Source organism: Dendrobium catenatum, unplaced genomic scaffold (genome assembly GCF_001605985.2).
Source record: "Dendrobium catenatum unplaced genomic scaffold, ASM160598v2 fragScaff_scaffold_879, whole genome shotgun sequence".
NCBI lineage: Eukaryota > Viridiplantae > Streptophyta > Magnoliopsida > Asparagales > Orchidaceae > Dendrobium > Dendrobium catenatum.
In genome coordinates, this window is record NW_021319341.1 from 914,189 (window position 1) to 935,657 (window position 21,469).

Consider the following 21,469-nt stretch of genomic DNA (forward strand, 5'->3'; position numbering starts at 1 on the left):
GCACAAAGCTCTTTGTTAGCTAAGGTGGGTTCAAATTTATCCCTTTAGACAGATATTCCCCCCAGGTCTACGAGGTACCCAAGGATGAAGCAACTCATGGCTACCGACAAGGATCTTCTATCATGTTGGGTCGACTACCTCCTCTGACTAAGTAGACCAGGGACCATGATGGCCTAGGATGACGGAACCATGGGATCTTGATCGGGCTCATCACATTGCCCCACCATCCATTTTAAGTGCAAGATGGAGAAGTTTCAAATTTTAAATATCAAACTTTTCAAATACAAAAACCAATGCTGCTAATATATGCCAGATAACACGTACCTCTACATATTTGATCGACGACCAACCTTAATCGAAAGTTCTCTCTCGTTACCAAGAGGGGTAATTAACTATAGGGGGTTGCGCCTATATGAAATCAAAACTCATATTATAAAGTCCTCACAAAATGAGGGTGAAATCTCTGGGTAATGTCTTATCTACAAAATTTACCTCGGAACTTAATTCCGTTAAAACTCCCCTGAAAAGCAACAGGGAGGCCGGGGCTCAAATTTTCGGAGCCCACACTTAATGCCCCTCCTATTATCACATAGGTCCTTTCACTGGATGTAGAGGAAGGTTCGGTTTTAGGCAAAAATAGGTCAAAAAGTGCAAATACCGAGTTTTTTGAAAAACTCGGTATTTTTTCAAAAAACTCGGTATTTGCACTTTTTTAGGTAAAACCGAACCTTCCTCTAGGTCCTTGCACCGGACCAAATAAAAGTTCTTTTTTCACAGTATTTAGCACATGTAAGTTTCATTTTATAAGCAATCTTTAACTTCTGATTCCCTGGCCTGTAGCTTATAGACGGTGAACGTTCATCTGCAATTTTCTTAGATTTGGTAAGCTTGGCTTACACGTGTCTTACCTTTTGTAACTAACAGGCAAAAGTTCTTTTTTCCTTTGAGTAACACTAGCTTAGAAATTAGGTGGAATGTGAATTTTAATTTTTGAGAACTCATTGTTTTTAATAGAATCCAAACACATTTAATTAAAACTTGTAGTATTTCATGAGATATTATAGGATTATGAGGACTTATTTATTTTAGGTCCTTTCCGAGCTATAGTAAATAGAATTATTGAGGCATCTAAGAATCATAGAATATTAATTTTCCTACCAATCCTTGTATGTGTAAAGTTACATGAAGATTCTTTGAACATTTCACAAATCTTAATGACTACGAGGAGATAAGTTTCCTTGTAGCAATGTGAGATCTGAATCTTCAATTTGGTGATTTCTATCATTATTCTTTCTATTAACTTATCCTCGCGATTGGTAAGTGTATGATTGAAGTTTTGTCATGTTTGATACATGTTAGATTACCTTTTGTGATGTGAATCTTGATCATTGCTGAATTTAATATTTGCTAAGTTTTTCTAGTGAAACTTTAAACTTTGGCGACAGCTAAATTATTTGTATGGAAGGAAATAAATGTCAGTTGATTTTGCATCAAAGGTGACTAACACTCACTAAAATCAAAAGTTGGTAATATATTAATTGTGTTCGTTTGTGTATTTCTTTGTACACCTCATCCTAATTTCCATTAGTAAACCCTAGACTTTAACATGACCAACATCACTTGGCCTTAAGAAGACCACATAGAGAATCAGCTCTGGTACTTGAGAGATGTGACACCAAGATGGCATTTTATACTAGGTTGATCACAATAACAAAATCACTGGAACTATGACATGATGGAAGAGACATTTATGGATTCATATTTTAGTCCACTAGGTGCTCTTACATCTAATAAAACTGGAAACAAATCTCATGTAAAGACCACAAAATCAATCTAATACAAAAAAACATTTATTAAAATATTAACCATCAAACTTCCTCAGGACAATTTTTATTTCTAATGCATAAGAAATCATTCAGCTTGCCTGATTCAGTGCATTTTGAGGGGTATCATATTCAGCAGCCACAAAGACAAAAACCTGCATAGTAAGATACAATGATAAAGTATTGACAGTAAAAGCAATCCGATTTGATAGATCCAACTTGAACTGACAGTGCAGATCATGATTAGCATAACAATCTAGAGGTTTTATAATAAACGATTTTGGTCATTGGTCAAAAATGACCAAATCAGAACATTATGGCTTGCTTTAGCACACGAATTTTAATCAAGAAAAATTGCAACAAAAGTTTGAATTTCAACGTCTACATAGTGAGTCTCTTAATGAAGTGACGTGTCACCAGAACCTTCATTTGAAACTTTAAATACACGTATATTATCATTCTATATACATATTTCTTCATGCTTAAAGTAAATGAGGCTAGCTAATTGATAACCAAACTTGTTGTCTTGCATACAGCGACAATGGAGAAAAAGAATTCAGGTAGCCGACCTCATGTAATGGGATAAAGGCTTGATGTTGTTGTTGTTTTTGCTGCTGCTTGCATCAACAATGGCCTGAAATCTAGACCCTCGTCTTGGCTATTGCAGCAGAATCACAAATCCTTTTCCGGTTTATAAAGAACAAATCCTCTGACCAGCATCAATCAGTTTTAAAGAAACAACGATTTGAATCATACTATCATGGCTACAAATTACAGCAGTTTTAAAATGCATTTTAATCTACAATACACTATGCAATATACTAAACTTATTATAAACATTAAGGGTTCGTTTGGAACAGCTGTAGCTGTCGGTAAAACAGATTGTGAGGTTGTTGTATAGAAAACTAAGTTCTGAAATTGCTGTACAGAAAACAGTATATTTTGTTAGGTAAGTCTAACTATCGAGCTGCTTTTATGCAGCTTTACGAGAACAAATTACGTTTATACTCTTATATATATTGAGATGAAAGGAAATTGATTAAATGCCAATTTTTTTTTAAAATTTCTATGATAAAAAGCTAACCATTATAAATTAAAATTTATCAACTTTAGAAAATATTTTATTGCTTTTAAATATCAAAGTAGTATCGGAATGCCAATAAACAACAATTTGCACTGTCCAAGTTCTCCAGTCTTTCACTAACATGTACCCTTCCAGGCCCTAGCCTTAAGGAACTTCATCAACCGAAAATTCCCCAGCTATTCTTTAAGTCTTATATACTTTCTAACTTATCATTCTTCAGGTTAACCAATAGTCCAGAATCAAAGAGTACCATTTGAGTCTACTGCACAATAGCAACCCATTCCCCAGATCCCTGAGAAATAAGTATGCTTTGGTTTTTCAAGTTCACCCAGTTAGAATCAGCGGTAAGCTTTAGATGAACCTAGTCACGAACAACGACCAGCTCGCCCTCGCCCTCGCCCTCGCATTCTCCGTCATATGAGGCAAGAGGTGCCCGGAGATCGGAGATCCAAGGTGAGGGTGCAAAGTGAATTCGGTCCAGGGAGGAGGAAGATGCAAGATACTTGACCCAGGATGTCGTTGCATAGATAGCAAGGCTGACACCAAGGATTGCACTATCATCGGCCACCACCACCGGTGCTACAGCTATTGCTAATGGTCGCAATATGACATCACTGACGACGAGGGAGATCGGAAATGATCGAGCACTCTCACACGAATGGGGCATTTACGTCATTTTTGCCCTTCGAAACCGAGGAAAGCAGCTGACGCAAGAGGTAGTGAAAGATCGCGGGAAGCAGTTATGAGCCGCGGAAATTTTCCTAACATGATTTCACCGCAATGCCCCAAACGATCATTTAACAGCTTTTTATAAAGCAAAGAAACAGTGAATCGTCACAAACAGATCCTAAGTAAATACATTATACTCTACTATATATAATGCAATATATTGAACTTATTATAAGCATTTAGTAAAAATCATTTCCTGATGAGGACATCGTCAGCAATTTCGACATGTGTGACATCGGAGACACCGGAGATCGACGGCCACGATCAGGAGTTTTATTTATTTTGTCATGTTATGTAGTAATTTATTTTATTTTAGTTTTTCCATTTTTACCCTTATGGGTATTTGGTCTCTATTGTAGCCCAAGGGGCATTTTAGTCTTTTGTTTCCGTCATACCCAAATTTGAAATTTGAATTTTAAGTTTCAAAATCTTTCCTAATTTGGAATTCCAAATTTGGAAAGTTTTTCATGACAAATTTAATTTCAATTTAAATTAAATTGAAATCTTTATGTCATCGCCACATCATCACCTCCAATTGGAAACCTAGCTCTCCACTAATTCCTCTCCCCTTCCCCTATGCAAGCCGCCGGCCACCCATGGAGAAATTCCCATTAATGGTGGCTTTAATGCCATGACCGTTTTGGAATTCAATTGGATTTCAAAATTTCCCTCCCAATTCTCTTAAAACTGAAATTCAATTTCAGTTTTAACTTTAGAAACCCCCTCTCTCTCCCTCATTAAGCCGCCGGCCACCTATATGGGCCCCTCTTGATTACCCATTAAATCCCCCTTAATTACTTTTGGAATTTGAAATCTCATTTTCAAATTATTCCCTCCATCATACTAAAATCTGAGAATTAATTCCAGATTTTTGTAAATCACTTGCCACCTCATCTAACCTAGCTCTTCTAATTTTTCCCCACCCGCCCCTCTCTCCCACTTGGCCGAAACTTCTCCCACTCCTTGAAAATCCCGCCGACCACCTCTCTCTCGTCCTTTGAATAGAGAAACCAAGGAAAGGAGAAGACGACGCCTCCCCTCTCCACTTCAATGTTGAATGGCGGATCATGAGATCCATCTTCGACCAAGTCGTTGGATCATCACCGGACATCCGCCAACCCCACCTACTCCGACTACTTTCCCGTGGACAAAGACTTCCGGCATCTTCTTCCTAGTGGTGATCTCAATTCTAGTTGCAAAATCTTCTCTCGCCAAGCCTAGTGTAGTCGAGTGAATAATCCCCAAGGTGAAATTTCTCATTATTAAATTTTGGATTGTTGTTTAATAGCTCTTAGCTTTGCTACTATTTTTATTTATCTCCGAGGATTAATTAATTTACATGTACTCCTTCGCCTAAGCGAGTTGAAAACCAAGAATCTTTATTGAATTATCTTGTCTCGATAATAAGCTTTCAAGTGATATTAAATTGTTTAATCCTTCTTAATTGTCTTAATGAGCTCCTACGCATGTTGGTTTCACATCATTTTCTTTGCATGAAGTATTTAGAAAAGATTGGACTGAAACAAGATGATAAATCTCTTCCGTTTGTTTCTTTTGCCCAAAAGTACAATCAGTTTATTTGTAATGTAGTGCAAGACATCTAATTTCAGTTGTCAGCACGAGTGTTTATATGTGTCCATCCAGTCAATATTATAGTGTCATGTCAAAGCCATTGTACTTATTTGTCATTTTGTTATTTGTTAAAGGTATAATGGCCATTTGTTACAGTAAGATTTTTTTTTTTGTTACAGTATACATGTTTGAAGGTTTTCCTTGTCATTAGAGTTAAACTGTATAAGTTATGGTTATTATCATAAAGAGTAGGCATTAGGTTGTAATTGAAGATGGTTGATTAAGGAATTAAGAAATTGCATGTTGTCGCAGTATTACTCCAGTGGATGTACGGTGGTGAAATGGCATGTTCCATTCTCCTAATCACAAAACTTTTCATGCTTTCTACATACTACATACTTTTCTTTGAGACATTCATTCTTTTGATATCCTCAATCCTCTTCTCTTTATTGCTAAGATTATATTCTTATCTTATCAAAAATCAAAGTATATATAAAGTACGCTTCACTTCTGCTGCCCTTATCATTATCAATTAGTATAAGAGATGGAGACCCTGAATCCAAAGAGTTCTCCGCGAAAAAATAAGGTGTGTTTTCTTTTAAAGCTTCAAGAGATCATGGCATCACCTTCACCTCTTCCACTGAATCTATTTGCTCTGTACTCCATATGCCCTCCAGACAAACTCCCAAAAACTTCCCCGCAACCTTCTCCTTCACAAACTCAATTTAGCTGGTGAAATTTCGCATCTTTAAAGTTTCAATCTATCTTTCATGCAATAGCTATTTTTACAACTTCAGATAATTTAAACATTATAGCATGACTATCAGTCTTTTTACCTCCAATATAGCTGCAAAAACTCCAAAAAAAGGAAGGAAAATTTAAAAAATAATAATAATTTCAGGAAAAAAATAAACAATTAAAAAAAATCTAAGTACTACAAAAAAGCTAAAACATTTGAATTTTTCTGATTTCAATTTGAATTAAAAATTTAATCAATTTTAAAGTTCATTGGAACTATCATATCATTTTTTCTTAATACAAGAGGATCCCAGCTTCCGTAATTTTATGAATATTCAGAAATATTTCAGGTTGATTTAGATGCCCAAGAAAATTCCAATACATTTTTAAGTTTTTTAAGAAGTTTATCAATTAAGTTTCCAATCAAATTCAGTCCAAGGAAGGATAGCCATTTAAGCCAACGGATTCAAATTTCAAGATTGCTAGAAAGAAGCCATGCAAGTGATAGCAAAATCTATATTAAAAATCAATATTGTCAAAAGCACGCTTCACAGCTCGTGGGCTACAGAGAAGCGATGGGCTAGCTTTGTGCATTGCTTGTTTGTGAAGCACAAGCTCTTAGCAAAGCGTGCATGTTGCACCGCTTCTCCATGTCCCATCATAGCGCTATGTGCTCGGCTCTTGCTCAGAGTGAAATCACGATTTAGATTTTATAGTTTGGTTCAACACCTACCATAATAACTAGGCATAATCATTTTCTTTTTCTTATTATTTGTCAGTCATTGAGTCATTGCTCATTGGATCATAATTCTCTTTCACTTGAGCTAGTAGCTTCTTTTTGGTTCTTCAATTTATGCTTACTCGCTAATTCTTACATGGTTTTTTGGCTAGTTCTTATTATTCGTTCTAGCACCTTCTCTTTGTTGGCCTCTACATCTATTCCAAAACCCAAATCAATCGAATGTGATGAAAACGATCGACGAAGGATGCAGCGTTGCATAGAACTATCTCTTAAAGCCTCACTTGCATTGAAATTATTTAAATCTCACTGGTTTCTTAAAATGGACCACCCAAATGCATCTAGATCGTTGTAATTACCAAGAGAGGGCTGGCAATTGATTCGATCAAACACAATAAAAACTATGGATTACAGACGCGAAGTCGTGCAAATTTAGTGAAACATGCCTCAACCAATCATCAACTATTTGTAAAACGAACGGTGCCAACAAGTTCAGAACTTTAAAATTGCCTAAAAGGGACACCTAGATAGCTATTAGCTTGGGTCATTGCGTGAGAAAAATTCTCTTGTTAGTAAGGACATGAAAAAATGTCCTTAAATCCATAGTTTGGCCCAACAGCTCCATTAGACATGCGGTTTGGCCGAATTGTTAAGAGAGTTGCTATTTAAAGAATGTATCTGCATGCGAGACTATGACATGTAATCGAAATATTTGAAGAAACGAAAAGTCAATACACAAATTAGTTATTATTATTATTATTATCATCATCATAAAAAATTAAGAAAATGATTCCTTTATAACTAAAATAATATTAAATATCATTATTGTTATTCAAATCTTAACACCAGAATTATTCTTCTTCAGTCATTTAGTGTCTTAGTCTTCAAGTTTTCATTTACAAGATTTATGACCCAAACAAATGCAATATCACATATAGGTTTTTTAGTTCTCAATAGATATCACATATTATCACGACACCATCCGAAAACTTGAATTAATGAGATGGGAACAACTAGTTTTTTTAATAATATAAAACACTTAACAGACTAACATCCAACATAAATTGAAGAGTCACTAAAATATCTTTTTCTAACTTGAACATATAATAAATCAATTTACTTATTGTCATTTGATCATCTTCTTCTGCAGACGAGTTCTTCTCTGTCAGTCATTTAATTCACAGGAGATTTATCTGATATTTAAATTTAATATTTTGAGTTTGCATAATAAACTCAGTAAAAAATTGCAGCTTATCATATAGTAGTTAAACATGCATAAAAGCAGTAATGCTCCTTTGCCGAACTTTTCATTCAATATATACATAAACATTTAATATAAATATAGATTCTAATTACTGAGCCTATTTTTGCTGATTCAATGTATTTTCTTTTATTGTTTTTTTTCTATGATTTCAGCCTCTTGTAACCTCCTTTGTTTTTTAATTAAAAGTTCTGTTTTATAAAAAAAAATTCTAATTATAGTCCTTTCCTTTAACTTTATTTCTTTTTTCTATTTCATTTATTTTTTTCTCTTTTTCCATTTAAGGTGTACGGATACATTGCGTCAAAATTTTGTACCAACCATTTTTATTTCCTTTTCTTTTTATATTTAAGGTGCATGGGTACATTGCGGTCTTAGCAAATACCACAAGAGGGTGAACTCATATATTTATAAATATCATCAAAGCAATAATAAATGTCAAATTCATCTAATTTAATAAACTATATTTCTAATCACAGTGCAAATAGAATTTCCTGAAATTGATTGAAAATTTCAATTATATATAACTTGCATCTTTTACCTTAATTTTTCTTCTTCCTCACCGAATCTTCAACCAACTCAATTTCTTCCTATTAAACGATCATATGCTATTATTTCAGCCAACTATAAATTATACATTTATATGATATAGAAATTTGAATAGGAAAAAATAAATTAAAATGATTTACTATTTCCCAGTCATCAGAAATGGAAACCCAAGAACTCTCTGTTACGTCGGCCCAGGAGGGGCCGGCTGGACCGGTCCAACCTGGACCGGTCCATGTTTACTCGCGATGGAACCGCGAGCGGGAGGCGGAACCGAGCGGGCGAAGCAAAGCCGACGGGGGCCAGGGAAGATTTTTGGGAGGGAAATTTTGAATGCGAGGGGCTGTTTAGACATTTTGTAAAACTCCTTTATGGTTAATTAGGGGTTTTGGGTGTGAAGGGGGGATTATCTGGAATTTGAATTCTCTTGGAGTTCTAGAGTTTCTTGTTTGGGCTCTTGGCGTTGCCGGAGATTGTTGGAGAGTTGTTCTTCCTCTAAATCGAAGAACATTGTATCTTTCTTATTGTTTTTGCTTCTATATTGAAATACAATAGTTTTGTGTAATTTCTTCTCAGATTTCTCACAAACATTGATCTCTTCTTAGGTTAAAATCACAAAATAATTTGCACATAAATGAAATTTTTTTATGAACAAACCTTCTCCTTCTTCCTCTCGGTCAACAATATCCTCGAAACTTCTATATTTTCTCTTGTTTGGCTTAAATGGATGGAGCGAATGGAGTTATCCTTCATGATCAGTCACCTATTTTCTCTTAGGATCACATTGATTCGCTCACTCAAGCAGTTTGATGCTCACCTGCGGTAACCCGCGCTCGTCCACTTGCTCGCCCGCTCTATCGTCTGCTTGAGTTAGGGGGGCCCCATTCGATTGAACTAGACCAGCCGATTATTACCCATATGGTCTTGAAGCTACATTTATGCACCTTTTTCAAAGCCAACTCCATTTAATGTTTTTTACAATCTTTAATATACCTCTTTATTTGTTCACTATGCTCATGATAATTTATTCCTTAAAACACTCATCTAATAATTTCTCAAAATAGAATTTCAATCTTTTAATTGTCTTCAATAATTTTTATGTAATTCTTGATCATTTACTAATCTTACATGTTGCATCAAAATGATTACATGGTTGTCATACAGCATGTTTTTCATTTGAAAAAAGTGTTCACTGCAATTCTTCAATATTTAAATGAAAATTAGTTGATCAGAGTTTTCTTTTGTTTGTAACTGGCATTATTAGAGCTAGTTGCCTAGTTGCAGGACCACTAAAATCAACATGAAAACGTTATCAACTTGGATATAGTTGTTTCTTAAGAATGAAACTAATGAGGGCGATCTCTCATTGAAACTTCATTAATTGTTTATAATTTATGTGAATTTAAAACCAACATATTTTTCATGAACTCATCTGCCTATGTTCAGAGGTATGGGACTGACTGAAGTCTTCCTTGTCCTTTTAATGTAAGACTAACTGCTTAAAATGAATGTAAAAGAATTTGCACGATTTCTTGAGAAATTAAGATTAGAACTATTAGCAAATTAAACGAACAAATAAAACATAAGAGCGGTCACTTCCGTTTAGGCTAAGTTGCACACTAAGCACTTGGATTATCAAATCAACATAGAAAATCAAGTCATGCAAATAGAATAGCCTTCAACAAAAATTCCTAATCTAACAATAAGATTAGGAGCAAATAAAGAGCACTAAATCCTAAGTTTACTAAGGTTTGGCAACAACGAAACAAAATCCTACGTTTACTGAGCTTAGGAGAAGGTGAAGCTCGGCTCCTTGTGAATCTCCATCACCTACAGGATTAGGGGGATTAGAAAAGTAAATAAAAAGGGGAAGAAGTTCACCCTTATCAAACCCGGAAACAAGTAGGCGAGGAGTTGACGAAGTTCGTCATAGCTCCTCTTGAAGGTTCAACTGGAATGGAAGAAATCTCTTCCAAGCATTGAAGTGTTGAATGTAGTGACCCGGTGCTTGCCTTGAAGAATCCTTTGAGAAAAAGAAGTTTCCCTCAATAATTGGAGTAGGAGAAGGCAAGAGAGTGGTGGTTGGCCAAGAGGAGAAGAACAAGGTGTAAGAGTTTTGACTTCATATTTTGAATGAGTAGGTGGAGGGAAAATAACTTGGAAACAAATCCTCCATCAATATCTTGTGATTGAAATTAATTGAGGAAGAGAAAGGGGAAGGAGGGGCGGCGGGATTGAGAAGGGAAGGAGCTTTATTTCTTACCACAAAGAGAAGTTTACTTAGGGAAAGAAATCAAGCAGGAGGAGGGTTGGAAATTTCGAGCAAGTGTGGGGGGGGTGGGAATTTGGAAATATTCTAAAGAGGAGAATTGGATTTTAAGAAAGGATTCCAAAACCAAATCCTAAGGGGGGCGGCCGCATTAAAGGTCTAGGAGGGAATAAAAGGGAGGGATTGAAAGTTCCCTAATTTTGGTTTAGGAATTATCCAAAATTAGGAAAGGTTTCAATTAATTCCTCATGAATTTGAAATTCAAATGGGTTTATATTTAGAAGCTTTCCTAAAATAAGTTCCCTTAAATAAGGAAAGAAAATTTCAAATTCAAATTGTTTGAATTTTGGAAATTGGATCTTCCTAAATCAAGAGCATTTATTTATGGAAAGTATTCAAACAAAGATTTGAATTTTGGAGGGAGGGGAAGGAAGTTGAGGCCGGCGGCTAGGTGGGTGAGCCGTGAGTGGGGTGAGGGGAGAAGGGGTCGGGTGAAGGTGGAAGGGGGGTTAGTTCTAACCAATGGAGCGGGGGAGTTATATGGTGGCCGGAGACTTAAGCCAATGGGGAGGAGCTCTAGGCCGGCGGCTAATTGAGGGAGGAAAGAGGGGTAGAGAAGGTAGAACCACGAACCCGGCCGTCTCCAAGGTTGGTGGGTGATCCAATTTTCCCTCTCATAGGAATTTTTCCAAAGCTCTCTCCAAGAACTCACAAACGCTCAAAACACACAAGTGCAAGAAGTTTTCATAATAATCATTCATTAACTTTTGAAGAGCAACCTGAGGGCTATAAATAGCCTCGTACAAAAAGGACTATAAATAAGAAATACGACAATGCCCTTAGGGCTTGCATACGACCTCCCTTAAGTAAGGGGTAACACATGAAAATAATTAAAACATAAATAAATTAAAAAAAACAAATAACATAATATAAGACAAATACATCAAATAACTCAAAATTATATCGACGCGATCGTGGTCGTAGATCGACGGCCACGCTTATGATATATGACTCATGCTCTGATGTCCCCATCACATTTACACCAAATAAAGAAGAGTTCAAATCCATTTCGTTCGGATATTGGTTTGACATTAGAAGTCTATTGATTGTTCCCCAATAACCGAAAACTTTTTTTTATAAATACTGCATATTTGATTCCATCCATAAATCCATTTTCTTCCCTGACACCTATCGTAATGATAAAAGACTCGTCTCGTTGTGACCTTATCTTGGATTCTCAATACTTCTGTCGCTCCATCCCCGCAGGGGCAAAGAACCCGTTTTTTGTCTCGGCTATGCTACCAGAGGCTCTAGGGAAGTCGAAATAGGAGAGCACTCATCTTGGGGTGGGCTTACTACTTATTCTCCATTTCTTTCTAATGATAAAAGGGGTTTCAATGTCAAATATTTATTTTCCTTTTTTTTTTCTTCAACTCCCAATGAATAAAAAAATTTACTTCCTCTTAAAACTCTCAATGAAACAGAAAGAGTCTAATTCCTACTTTTCTTTTCTTTTACTCAAATTATTTCTTTTCTTTTCTTAACTCCCAATTGAAGTGTAAAAGTCTCAATATAGAGTACCTATTATTTGAATGCACTTCACAGAAGATCCACATCGGGTTATCACTGCATTCCTTTATCATTTTGTGCATCATAAAATTAGAAAGGAAAAGGTTCATATAAATGTGCATTCCAAACAGCAACATATAACCGTAGAATTTGTCAGCATACATTTTTTTCATACTTTGATCTAATTAGAGAAAAACAGCGAGATTCTGAAGTTCCTCATTGTAATCCAAACATTTTTTGCAGTCATTGCAGAATAAAGTCTACTTTTTTAGGAATTTAAATTGGGTGGTTTCTTCCTAGCCGCCCAATTCAAGCTCCAACAATAACAACAACATCAAGCTTTTATCCCACTACATGTGATCGGCTACATGAATCTTTTTTCTCCATTGTGTCATGTTAAGAGTCAAATTCTTATTTAAATCTAATAGGGAAGTGTCATTTCCAATATTTTCTAACCAATAACACAATTCAAGATTCAAGCTCAAAACTGGATAATTCTAGTTCTAGAATTAAGGGTGTCAATATTTGACACGACCGGAAAACCCGACTCTAACTCGACCTGAAAATTTCGAGTTAGGGTCAACCCAAACCCAAAACAGGTTGGGTTTGGTTCGGGAATTTTGACCCGTTTCAATTTTCGGGTCTGGTTCGGGTCAACCCGAAAACCCGTTTTAGACTCGAAATTGACCCGATGTGGCAAGCAGTTCGCAACTTCGCGTATTTTAGGTTTAGCGCCGCGGTTTAGCCATTTGGCATTTAGATGTATAGCGGTAGTCTTAATTCATTATTAATTTCATTTGGATTTTTTGCAGTCTCGTGACTCTCGTTTTGGTCTCTCTGGGTTCGGCCTTGCTGGCTGTTGTGCTGCCTTCCTCTCCTTCAGTTCTACTCATTCGATCCTCTTCCTCTATCTTAAACATGTGGTTTGTTGTGTGCACACTCTGTCCCTCTGCGGCTCTACAGTATTATCATTTATATTATTCTGAGTTTTGACATTTAAAGTTAGGGTTATTCACACTTTCGATTTTGTTGTTTTGAGATTTCTCATCGAATCCTCTATCTTAAGGGTTCGGAACTTTCGGCTTTTCAGTTTTAGGCTTTTTGCTTTGAGATTTGAGGGCTTTGGAACTTTGCTATGCATCTATGCCAGTTAGGGCATCAAATTTTTTTCTTTTTTTTTTTTGTTTAAATTTCAGGCTTTGTATATTTTATGGTTTCTCAATTTACATTTGACAATTAGGTTATTAAAGAGTTATACAAATTTGAGGGCTTTACAAATTTGTTGTACATGGAAAAAATTTTAGTTAGGGTTTTTTCTTTTGGCTGTTGTAAGCTTGTAACAGCTATAATTTTAATACATGCAGCATGTTGTTATTGTTGTTTTTGTTGTTGTATGTCTGTGGTAGCCAGTGGGAACTGGGGATTGGGGATAAATGGTGATTGTTGAACATGAAATAGTTGTTATTGCTACTGTAACGGTTGTACTTGTAATACATTATTTTTGCCCTGCATAATGTGGTTTAATTGGTTCATTAGATGGAGGATTCAAACACCATCCCATAACAACAGTGGCATCCGAAAGTGTCTTCAGCAATAGTGGTAGAATTCTAGATCAATATCGAAGTGTACTAAAACATGACATTGTTGAGGCTTTGATTTGTACAAAAGATTGGTTGTATGGCGATCAGGGTGCAATATCATTCAACCCTTACTTAAATTAATATATTCTACCATAAAAGTATTTAATCAATGTTTATATTTATATTTGTTACAGTGTTACATGAGCCTGAACTTGAAGCTATGACGGAGGATATTCTAAATTTAACAGTTGAGCAAGTTCAGGGAGAAGCTGGAGATAATTCTGTTATTACAGGGGAGTTCGTAAAGACAATTAAGCGAACTATAATTTGAATATCTGTTGCTTGTTGCACCTCCCACTGTTTATGACTTTATGTTATTTTCTTGTGGCTTATGTTGTTTGCACTTATGCTTGGATGATTTTTGTTATGGTATTTTTGTTGTTGTTTCTTGTTGTTAGCGCCTTTGACTCTTTGAGGTTTTTCATTTTCTTGAACTTTGTTAGTCTGTTATTGCTTTCCCGAACTATGTGAATGTGATGGCTGCTGAGTGCTGACCTGCTGTAACTGTAATGATATTATTGTTATCATGTTGGCTAGTTGGCTTGTCTCTATGGGCTGTGGGCTGTGGGCAGTGGCCTGTGGTCGATGGACTGTTAATAAAGCTTAAGCTATGATGAGAAACCCTCTAAATTGAAAGTGAGAGCGGTTGGGGGTATATCTAATAGACTATTGCAACCAAATGGCTTTGATGAAGAGCAAATACTCTATAACTCTATTAAGCTAAATGCAAAGTGCAAATTGTTGAATACCGCCTTGGATGATAATAGTCTAATTGTTGAATGAGTTTGAGGGTTTACCTGAGCTATTTATTGAAGCTTTTTAATTGCACTGTCTCATGAATCAAAATTAAGAATTATGCATGGTTAAGATTTTTTAAGCTTGTAAGACATTTTGACTTTTGCAGTGAATTCAACTTGAAGAGTGAAGATTCTGAATTTGGGCTTCTAACTTGTAATTTGAGCTTGTAATTTTAAATTATAGAGTTTGTAAGTTGTAATTTATGTTATGTAATTTAGTATTTGTAATGTATTGTGTTATGCATTATGTAAAAAAAAAAAATTTTGAGCTTGTATTTAATTTTTTACCACTTGCCAATTATTGGTTAAGAATATATAGAAGTGTTTTGTTATGCAAATCTGCCATCAAGATGCAAAAAAAAAAAAAAAAACTTGAAGCTCTTTTATTGCATTCTAGGTCGTGTCGGGTTGACCCGAACTTGAACCAGTTCGGGTTCGTAAAAATGACCCGCCAAATCTAAGCGTTTCACAGCCTCAAATGTGAATTCCTTGACCAATTAAATTAGGTGATTAGAGGAGGGTAGTTGGTGAGTCATAGTGGTTGAGAAGTAAAATTAGCAGCTAATGGATAATTCATCATTATCCACTAAAGGGTTGTTTGGTTGGCTAAAAAAAGAATATTGGGTAAGAAGAATAAAGTATAAAAGAAGTACTTTGAAGTTATTTGGATGAATGTAAAGTAAATACAAGTGAATATTTTTTTGTTTGATTAGAACTAATGAATGTAGTGTAAAGTCCAAAAATGGTGGCGGCCTGTGGTGGTGGTGGCTAGAGGCGGCTGGCAGCGGTGAGTAGCAGTGGTGGTGGCCGGCGGAGGCCGATAATGGGTAGCGGAGGTGTGGTCTACGGTCAAGCAAGCTTACTTGTGGTGTAAACAGTTCTCGCTCAAAACTATGCTAGTTTGGTTTGACTTCAAAAATGAATTAAAATGACTTACACTGCATTTACTTTACTTTGCATTCATTTTCCATCCAACCAAATACCAATATTTTCAAAAGCTCTGCATTTTAAATACTTTACACCACTTTATATTTCAACCAAACAATCCCTTAAAGAAACAATACCTCAAGTTTAATAAATGGGGAAACACCTCCCCACCAAAGTTCAATGCTGATGAAAAGAGTCGGATCAAGAAATCTCAAAACCACTCTAATACCAATTTCATGCAGCACAAAAAAAAGTATAATTGAAGATATGGTATGAGGGATTTCATCAAAAACTATGGGGACTCACAAACACATACATCAAGATTCAAGATAGCAGGCACACAAAGGGGACTCACTTGCCATTTACATAGATGAGTTGTTCACTCAAAGAACAGGAATTTCTAACTCAACTCAAAAAAATAAGACATATGCCCACTAAACATCAACTTAAAAGAGTTGGTTGGTGGAGCTAGTTGGAGGTTGGCAACCTTAATCAATTACGGTGGTTGTTGGGTGACAATTGGTGATTAGAAAGTACAATTAATGCCTAATGAATACTTAATCAAAATAGCAAATTAAAATCTACACCTCCGAGTCGTTCACCACAACAGCAACATCAAGTCTTTATTCCACTGTGTGGAGTCAACTACATGAATCATTTTTCTCTATTATGTCCTATATAGAGTCAAATCATTATTTAAATTTAATAAAAAAACTCATTTCTAATACTTTCTTACCAAGTATTTTTAGGTATACCTCTACCTTTCTTAACATAGGTCAGATCTAATATATCTACTCTCCTAACCGAGTCATCAAAAGGCCAACGTTTTATGTGACCAAACTAACTAAGGCAACTCTCTCTAATCGTATATGCCATTGGAGCTACTTGAACTTTTTAATGTATATACTCGTTTTACATTTTGTCTCTGTGTGTAAAATCACTCATCAACCTGAGCATCCTCATCTATGCAACACTTAACTTAATTTTTTTTGCTTCTCTTTTAAGCCAACATTCTACGCCATAAATCATTGCAGGTCTCACCACCATCTTATAGAATTTTTGGGGTACTTTTATATCACAAAAGAGGCTCGATATATTCCTCCACTTAACCATCCAACTTGAAATCTACTAATAATATCTCCATCTATTTCACAATCGCTTTGAACAATATACCCGATATATCTTAAACGTAAACTCTTTTTAATAACTTGATCACTCATTAGATCTATCACTATTAAAATTACACTCCATGTATTCAATTTTAGATCTATTCAAATAAAAACCATTAGATCTAAAGTTGATGGCCATAATTAAATATTTCCTTTAACTCTCTCTCTAGTCTTTCCATCAGTAAAAAGCATACACCATAGCACATCCTCTTGCAAATTTCTAATAAGAATATCCATGACTAAAGCAAAAAGACATGGGCTTAAAGATGAACCTTGATGTAATCCAACTGAATCAGGAAAATAGTTGATCAAACCACGTTGTGTTTAAACATAAGTAACAGCTGATGTATACATATCATTAATGACTTGAATATAAGCATAATTAACTCCTTTTTTTCTAGAACTCTCAAGAGCACTTTTCTTGAAACTTCATCGTGTGTTTTCTCTAAATCAATAAATATCGTATGTAGATCCTCCTTTCTCTCTCTATACTTCTCAATCAAATCTCTCAACAAATGTATAGCTTCCATAATAGACCTGCCCAGTATGAATCCAAATTGATTTTGAGAAACATTAGTATCACATTGTAGCATCGCCTTTATTCTTAAAATTAGGAACTGACGCATTGCTTCTTCACTCATATAGCATTTTTTTTGCTTCAAAATAATATTAAAAAGTTTAGTATGCCAAGAAATCCCTTGACGTCCTAAGCATTTTCATACCTCTACTGGGATATCATAAGGTTCCTATGTTTTTCCACACTTCATTTTCTTTAATAACTCTCCAACTTTAGTTTTACTTATACGACTATAAAAATAAAAATCTCAATTTTTATTTATGGTGCTAAGGTCACTAAAGTCAATCGTATTCTCATAATCTTTATTGAAAAAAATATTCTTTGCATCACAAATTATTCTCTTAGACTCCCTACATGCCCATTTATATTTTTCTCAATTTTCTGAGCATTTACAAATAAACCAAATTTTATAACAAAGCTTCTTTCTTTTTTCTTAGCATTTACACTATATGTCTCAAATAGAAACAAAATTGTAGTAATAAAAGCCATATAAGCCCACTCATTCAACTTCCAATGAAATTTCACGTTAGAAACATCACAATCAAAAGCCATTTATAAGGTATGAAATTTTAGAACACCCTCTGCTGTAAGTATTCTGATTAAGGCTTGCAAAAGCAGAAACATAACGGATAGCTAGAATATATTAAATGGTGCTCTCTAAATTCTGAAGTGAGTGTTGAATATTTTACTTTAGCAGCATCAACAGACTTCTTAGGGAAATGACATCATTATGTAATTTATTATTTCAGCAAAAACTACCCTGCAACTCCAAGTCATTAGAAATCAATACAATGAAACCTGCTAAAGTAGCATCACAGTTAAAATCGCAACCTTAAGATGAAGTGCAAAGAAAAGTAGGTTGAAAAAAAAATGAATGAACATGTACAAATTTGTGGAACCTGTTTTGTGTTCCAGGTGAACATAGATTGCAGACCAGCTGATATGTTCAAATTTAAGCTGACCTAAGAATGAAAAAGATCAATATTATTAAAAGCAGTTCATGAAATTGAAATTTTGCAAAAGCAATTGTTAATAATCAGGATAATGATAAAAGCAACAATCTCCACGTAATAAGAAAAATATTTTTATGAATGCGTATAACTAAACAACCACAAATCAGTAGAAACGTTTATCAAGAACCACATTGCACTTTAACTTGTTCATTTATCCTTTCATTTAATAAATTGCATACTTATTTGCAAAGAAATCGTTATTATTTCAAAAGCTCTGAGTCTTGGCTGATCCAAACATAAGGACAACGGATCAATGTATGCCGCAAATTCTGTAACATCCAAGATGCAGCGAGCTAAAAAAAAATGGACGTTATGAAGAGAAAAAATTTTACTTCTTTGTTCCCATTAGGTTGCTTTTGGAACCAGTTAATATTCAAGACCTGCATAAAAATAAAGCATGATGAGATCAATATATGTCAAGCTCAATCAATAAAACCCTAAAATCATATTTTTGAACAAAGTTGCTAACACAATGCTTAAATAATAGTACCAATTTTACTATTAAATCATAAAAACCACATTTGAAACAGAATATAAAATTAAGTCAAGTGCATTGGTTCTTCCATCTGTTCTTTGTAAGGAAACGAAGTCTAAACCATTACACTCTTCTTGACAAATAGAGTTAGGGTTTTCGTGATGCCATGGAAAAAAGCGAGGTTAAGGAAGGTGAATACCTTGAGATCGGCAGTGGGGGAGGGAACATTCAAGTTGTTGCAGAGCGCAGATGACCGCTAGAATCGTAAGTGCGATCGTTACGATTACATTCGTGCGGAAGCTGAAGGAATGCATTCCTGTTCCTGCGTCTCTCTTCTCTCTCTTGGCTCGCCAGCAAGCCCGCTTTCCCACGCTGTTTGAAAAAGATTTAATTTAGGGGCTTTGGTACCCAGAATTAGGGGGTAAAATAATCTAAATAAGTGCATTTCTTAAATTAGGGTGTTTGGTTTATTTACAGCGGAACATAAGGAATTCGTTCAAAGAATTAGGGGTGTATTACGGGACCCCGATCGTTCGGCTTCCAAAACCGCTCAAATTGAGCGGGTTAGAAATTCTCCCGCGACAAATCAGCCTTGCCCGATCATTTCTCGGAAGCAGAACTTATAAGTTCTCTCTTCTTCTCCATTCTTCCCATTCTCTCTCTGGCTCTCTACTCCGAACAGAAGCTCTGATTCGCTGCAGGAGGAGAACCCTTGTTTCGCCGCATCCATTTGCCGCAGCCAGGAGACCTGTTCATCCCTTCGCCGTCCGCACACCGGAACCGGACTCCTCTTGCTTCCTTTGTGACCTGTCCGCCCTCCTCTGCACCAGGTATTTTCATTCATTTCAACTCAAGGGGATTGAAGCTTATATTTACCTAATTGGTCCTCTATCCGCTTGAATGATTTGCTGAATTGAAGCAGTTTTGAGTTATCTTATTAAACTTCATCTATAGAATTTTTCCTGGATTCGTAATCCAAAGGATTTAGAGATGCGAGGCCTACTGATACGCTTTAGAAATTTTTCCTGGATTCGTTCTTGTGTATTTGCGGGAAGATGATGAAGTTTTCCTTTACCGATCCGTGATATGAGTCACTTAAAACTGTTTCACTCTCTATACTTTGTCCTCCAAATGTGTTGTTAGAACAATTTATGAGTTCAAGTTCTTCAGTTGCGACTGCAGAATCGTTGGGTTCTCAGGCGGTGATGGGAGATTCTTCGTCAGTGAGTTATTTTCCTCCGTTTTATTCAGCGGCGGGGCAGCATCGGACAATGGGGAATGGTTTACGTCGCCGGCTCCGCCGGAGTGGACCGGTTCCGGCAGCTATCCACCGTCTCCTTCGTGATGAAGCGGAGAGGTTTTACCTGTAGCAGTTCATGTTAACCATTTTTTTTTCCTGAAATTTGTGGTTTAGCCAGTCAGTGCTTTTCACTATTGAAATCATTTCTTGATTGATAGAAGGAAACGTGAGGGAGCCTTTTTTTCTCGATAGTTCTGAGTCAAGCTCATAAAGGCAAGAATATTTGTTTTAGATTGGTTGTAGTTGCAGTTGGCATTAACTTGCCATATATTTTACTGTTTTAGATGTATGTTTAAATTCTTTTTATTTACTCTAGCACACAATCCTCTTTCATGAATTTATTGCTCATGGATCTTTTTTTTCTTGAAGTTGAATTTTCTAGTTACAAAGATGGTTGAGCCATTCGAAGATGTTGCTGAACTTTATGAAACTCCACTTGTAACTCAACAAATACATTCAAGCAATGATGAACCCTCACCATTTATGGATGTTGGTGCAGATGGATCAATTCTTACTAAGTGGTCTGATATGCAAGTTATAAAAAATTCTACTGGAACAACAAAGAAACCGCTAAATTCATTTGGTATAGGAGGCGGCGTAAAAAAGAAGTCTAAGACATCTGCTATTGATCAAAATATCCTTGAGTGTATTTCTTTGATGGTTGATAGTGTGAATGAAGTTGCTAACGCTATCAAGAGCTCAATAACTTCTCCAAAGCAAATTCGAGAAATGTATACTGAACTGCTGTTTGAGTTAACAAATATTCCTGGCTTCTCAGAAGAAGAAGTTGATACGTTATATGATAATTTATCAAAAAATCCAACACTGATACCATCTTTCCTTTCAAAACCTACAGATTCGAAGGCTCGTTGGATGCGTAAAGAATTGGGAAAATGATTTAAGTTTTTGAAGATTGACATATCAATTAAGTTGTCATAAGTAAAAAATGTTTCGTTTTAGTTTGTCTTAATTATAACTAAGAAAATTTGGTATTGTTATATATATATATATATATTGTAATTTTAAATTTTCGTTAATGTTGTTTACATTTTATGAATGAAAATCATGTGATATATTGATTGCTAAACGAAAAAAAATTATTACTTCGCTACATTAATGAAAGAAATCAGTGTGAAATTTATTATAACCCCAGTTCCTTTATGATGAAACCTAAGAAGATTGATATCGCCATATCTAACGAAGTTCATGGAGATGATTACCTTATGCAGTTTGTGGTTGCA

At 35.5% G+C, this 21,469-nt stretch overlaps 2 protein-coding genes across 8 annotated transcripts; one reads left to right on the top strand and one right to left on the bottom strand.

The window, feature by feature from the left end:
• Positions 1–1,918: 1,918 nt before the first annotated feature.
• On the bottom strand, positions 1,919–19,543 carry LOC110115905 (signal peptidase complex subunit 3B-like). 5 transcript variants are annotated; one of them, XR_003701576.1, is made up of 4 exons: positions 19,404–19,543; positions 19,128–19,300; positions 18,340–18,402; positions 1,919–1,978 (listed from the first exon to the last, which is right to left on the bottom strand). XR_003701576.1 is itself a non-coding variant. In XM_028697126.1 (3 exons), the coding sequence occupies exons 1-3, from the start codon at positions 19,240–19,242 to the stop codon at positions 2,465–2,467; spliced, it is 246 nt and encodes an 81-aa protein (XP_028552959.1). In that variant the 5' UTR covers positions 19,243–19,410; the 3' UTR covers positions 1,990–2,464. The 5 variants fall into 5 exon arrangements, 1 of the variants encoding a protein (XP_028552959.1); XR_003701574.1 differs by adding an exon at positions 2,393–2,532 and having other exon boundaries at positions 19,128–19,410; XR_003701573.1 differs by having other exon boundaries at positions 19,128–19,410.
• Positions 18,859–21,213, top strand: LOC110115977. 3 transcript variants are annotated; one of them, XR_003701572.1, is made up of 2 exons: positions 18,859–19,192; positions 19,406–19,547. XR_003701572.1 is itself a non-coding variant. In XM_028697125.1 (2 exons), the coding sequence occupies exons 1-2, from the start codon at positions 19,178–19,180 to the stop codon at positions 21,123–21,125; spliced, it is 543 nt and encodes a 180-aa protein (XP_028552958.1). In that variant the 5' UTR covers positions 18,925–19,177; the 3' UTR covers positions 21,126–21,213. The 3 variants fall into 3 exon arrangements, 2 of the variants coding, with proteins under 2 accessions (XP_028552958.1, XP_020705063.1); XM_028697125.1 differs by lacking the exon at positions 19,406–19,547 and adding an exon at positions 20,598–21,213 and having other exon boundaries at positions 18,925–19,192; XM_020849404.2 differs by lacking the exons at positions 18,859–19,192; positions 19,406–19,547 and adding exons at positions 19,712–19,758; positions 20,598–21,213.
• The last annotated feature ends 256 nt before the right edge of the window (positions 21,214–21,469 follow it).

Excerpts from the sequence above, each read along its gene's own strand:
- LOC110115905 (XM_028697126.1), bottom strand. The coding sequence starts at position 19,242 with ATGCATTCCTTCAGCTTCCGCACGAATGTAATCGTAACGATCGCACTT. Across the intron at positions 18,403-19,127 it reads CCCCCACTGCCGATCTCAAG|GTCAGCTTAAATTTGAACAT; the intron begins GTATTCACCTTC and ends TTTCATTCTTAG. Across the intron at positions 2,533-18,339 it reads TCACCTGGAACACAAAACAG|AGGATTTGTTCTTTATAAAC; the intron begins GTTCCACAAATT and ends GATGCTGGTCAG.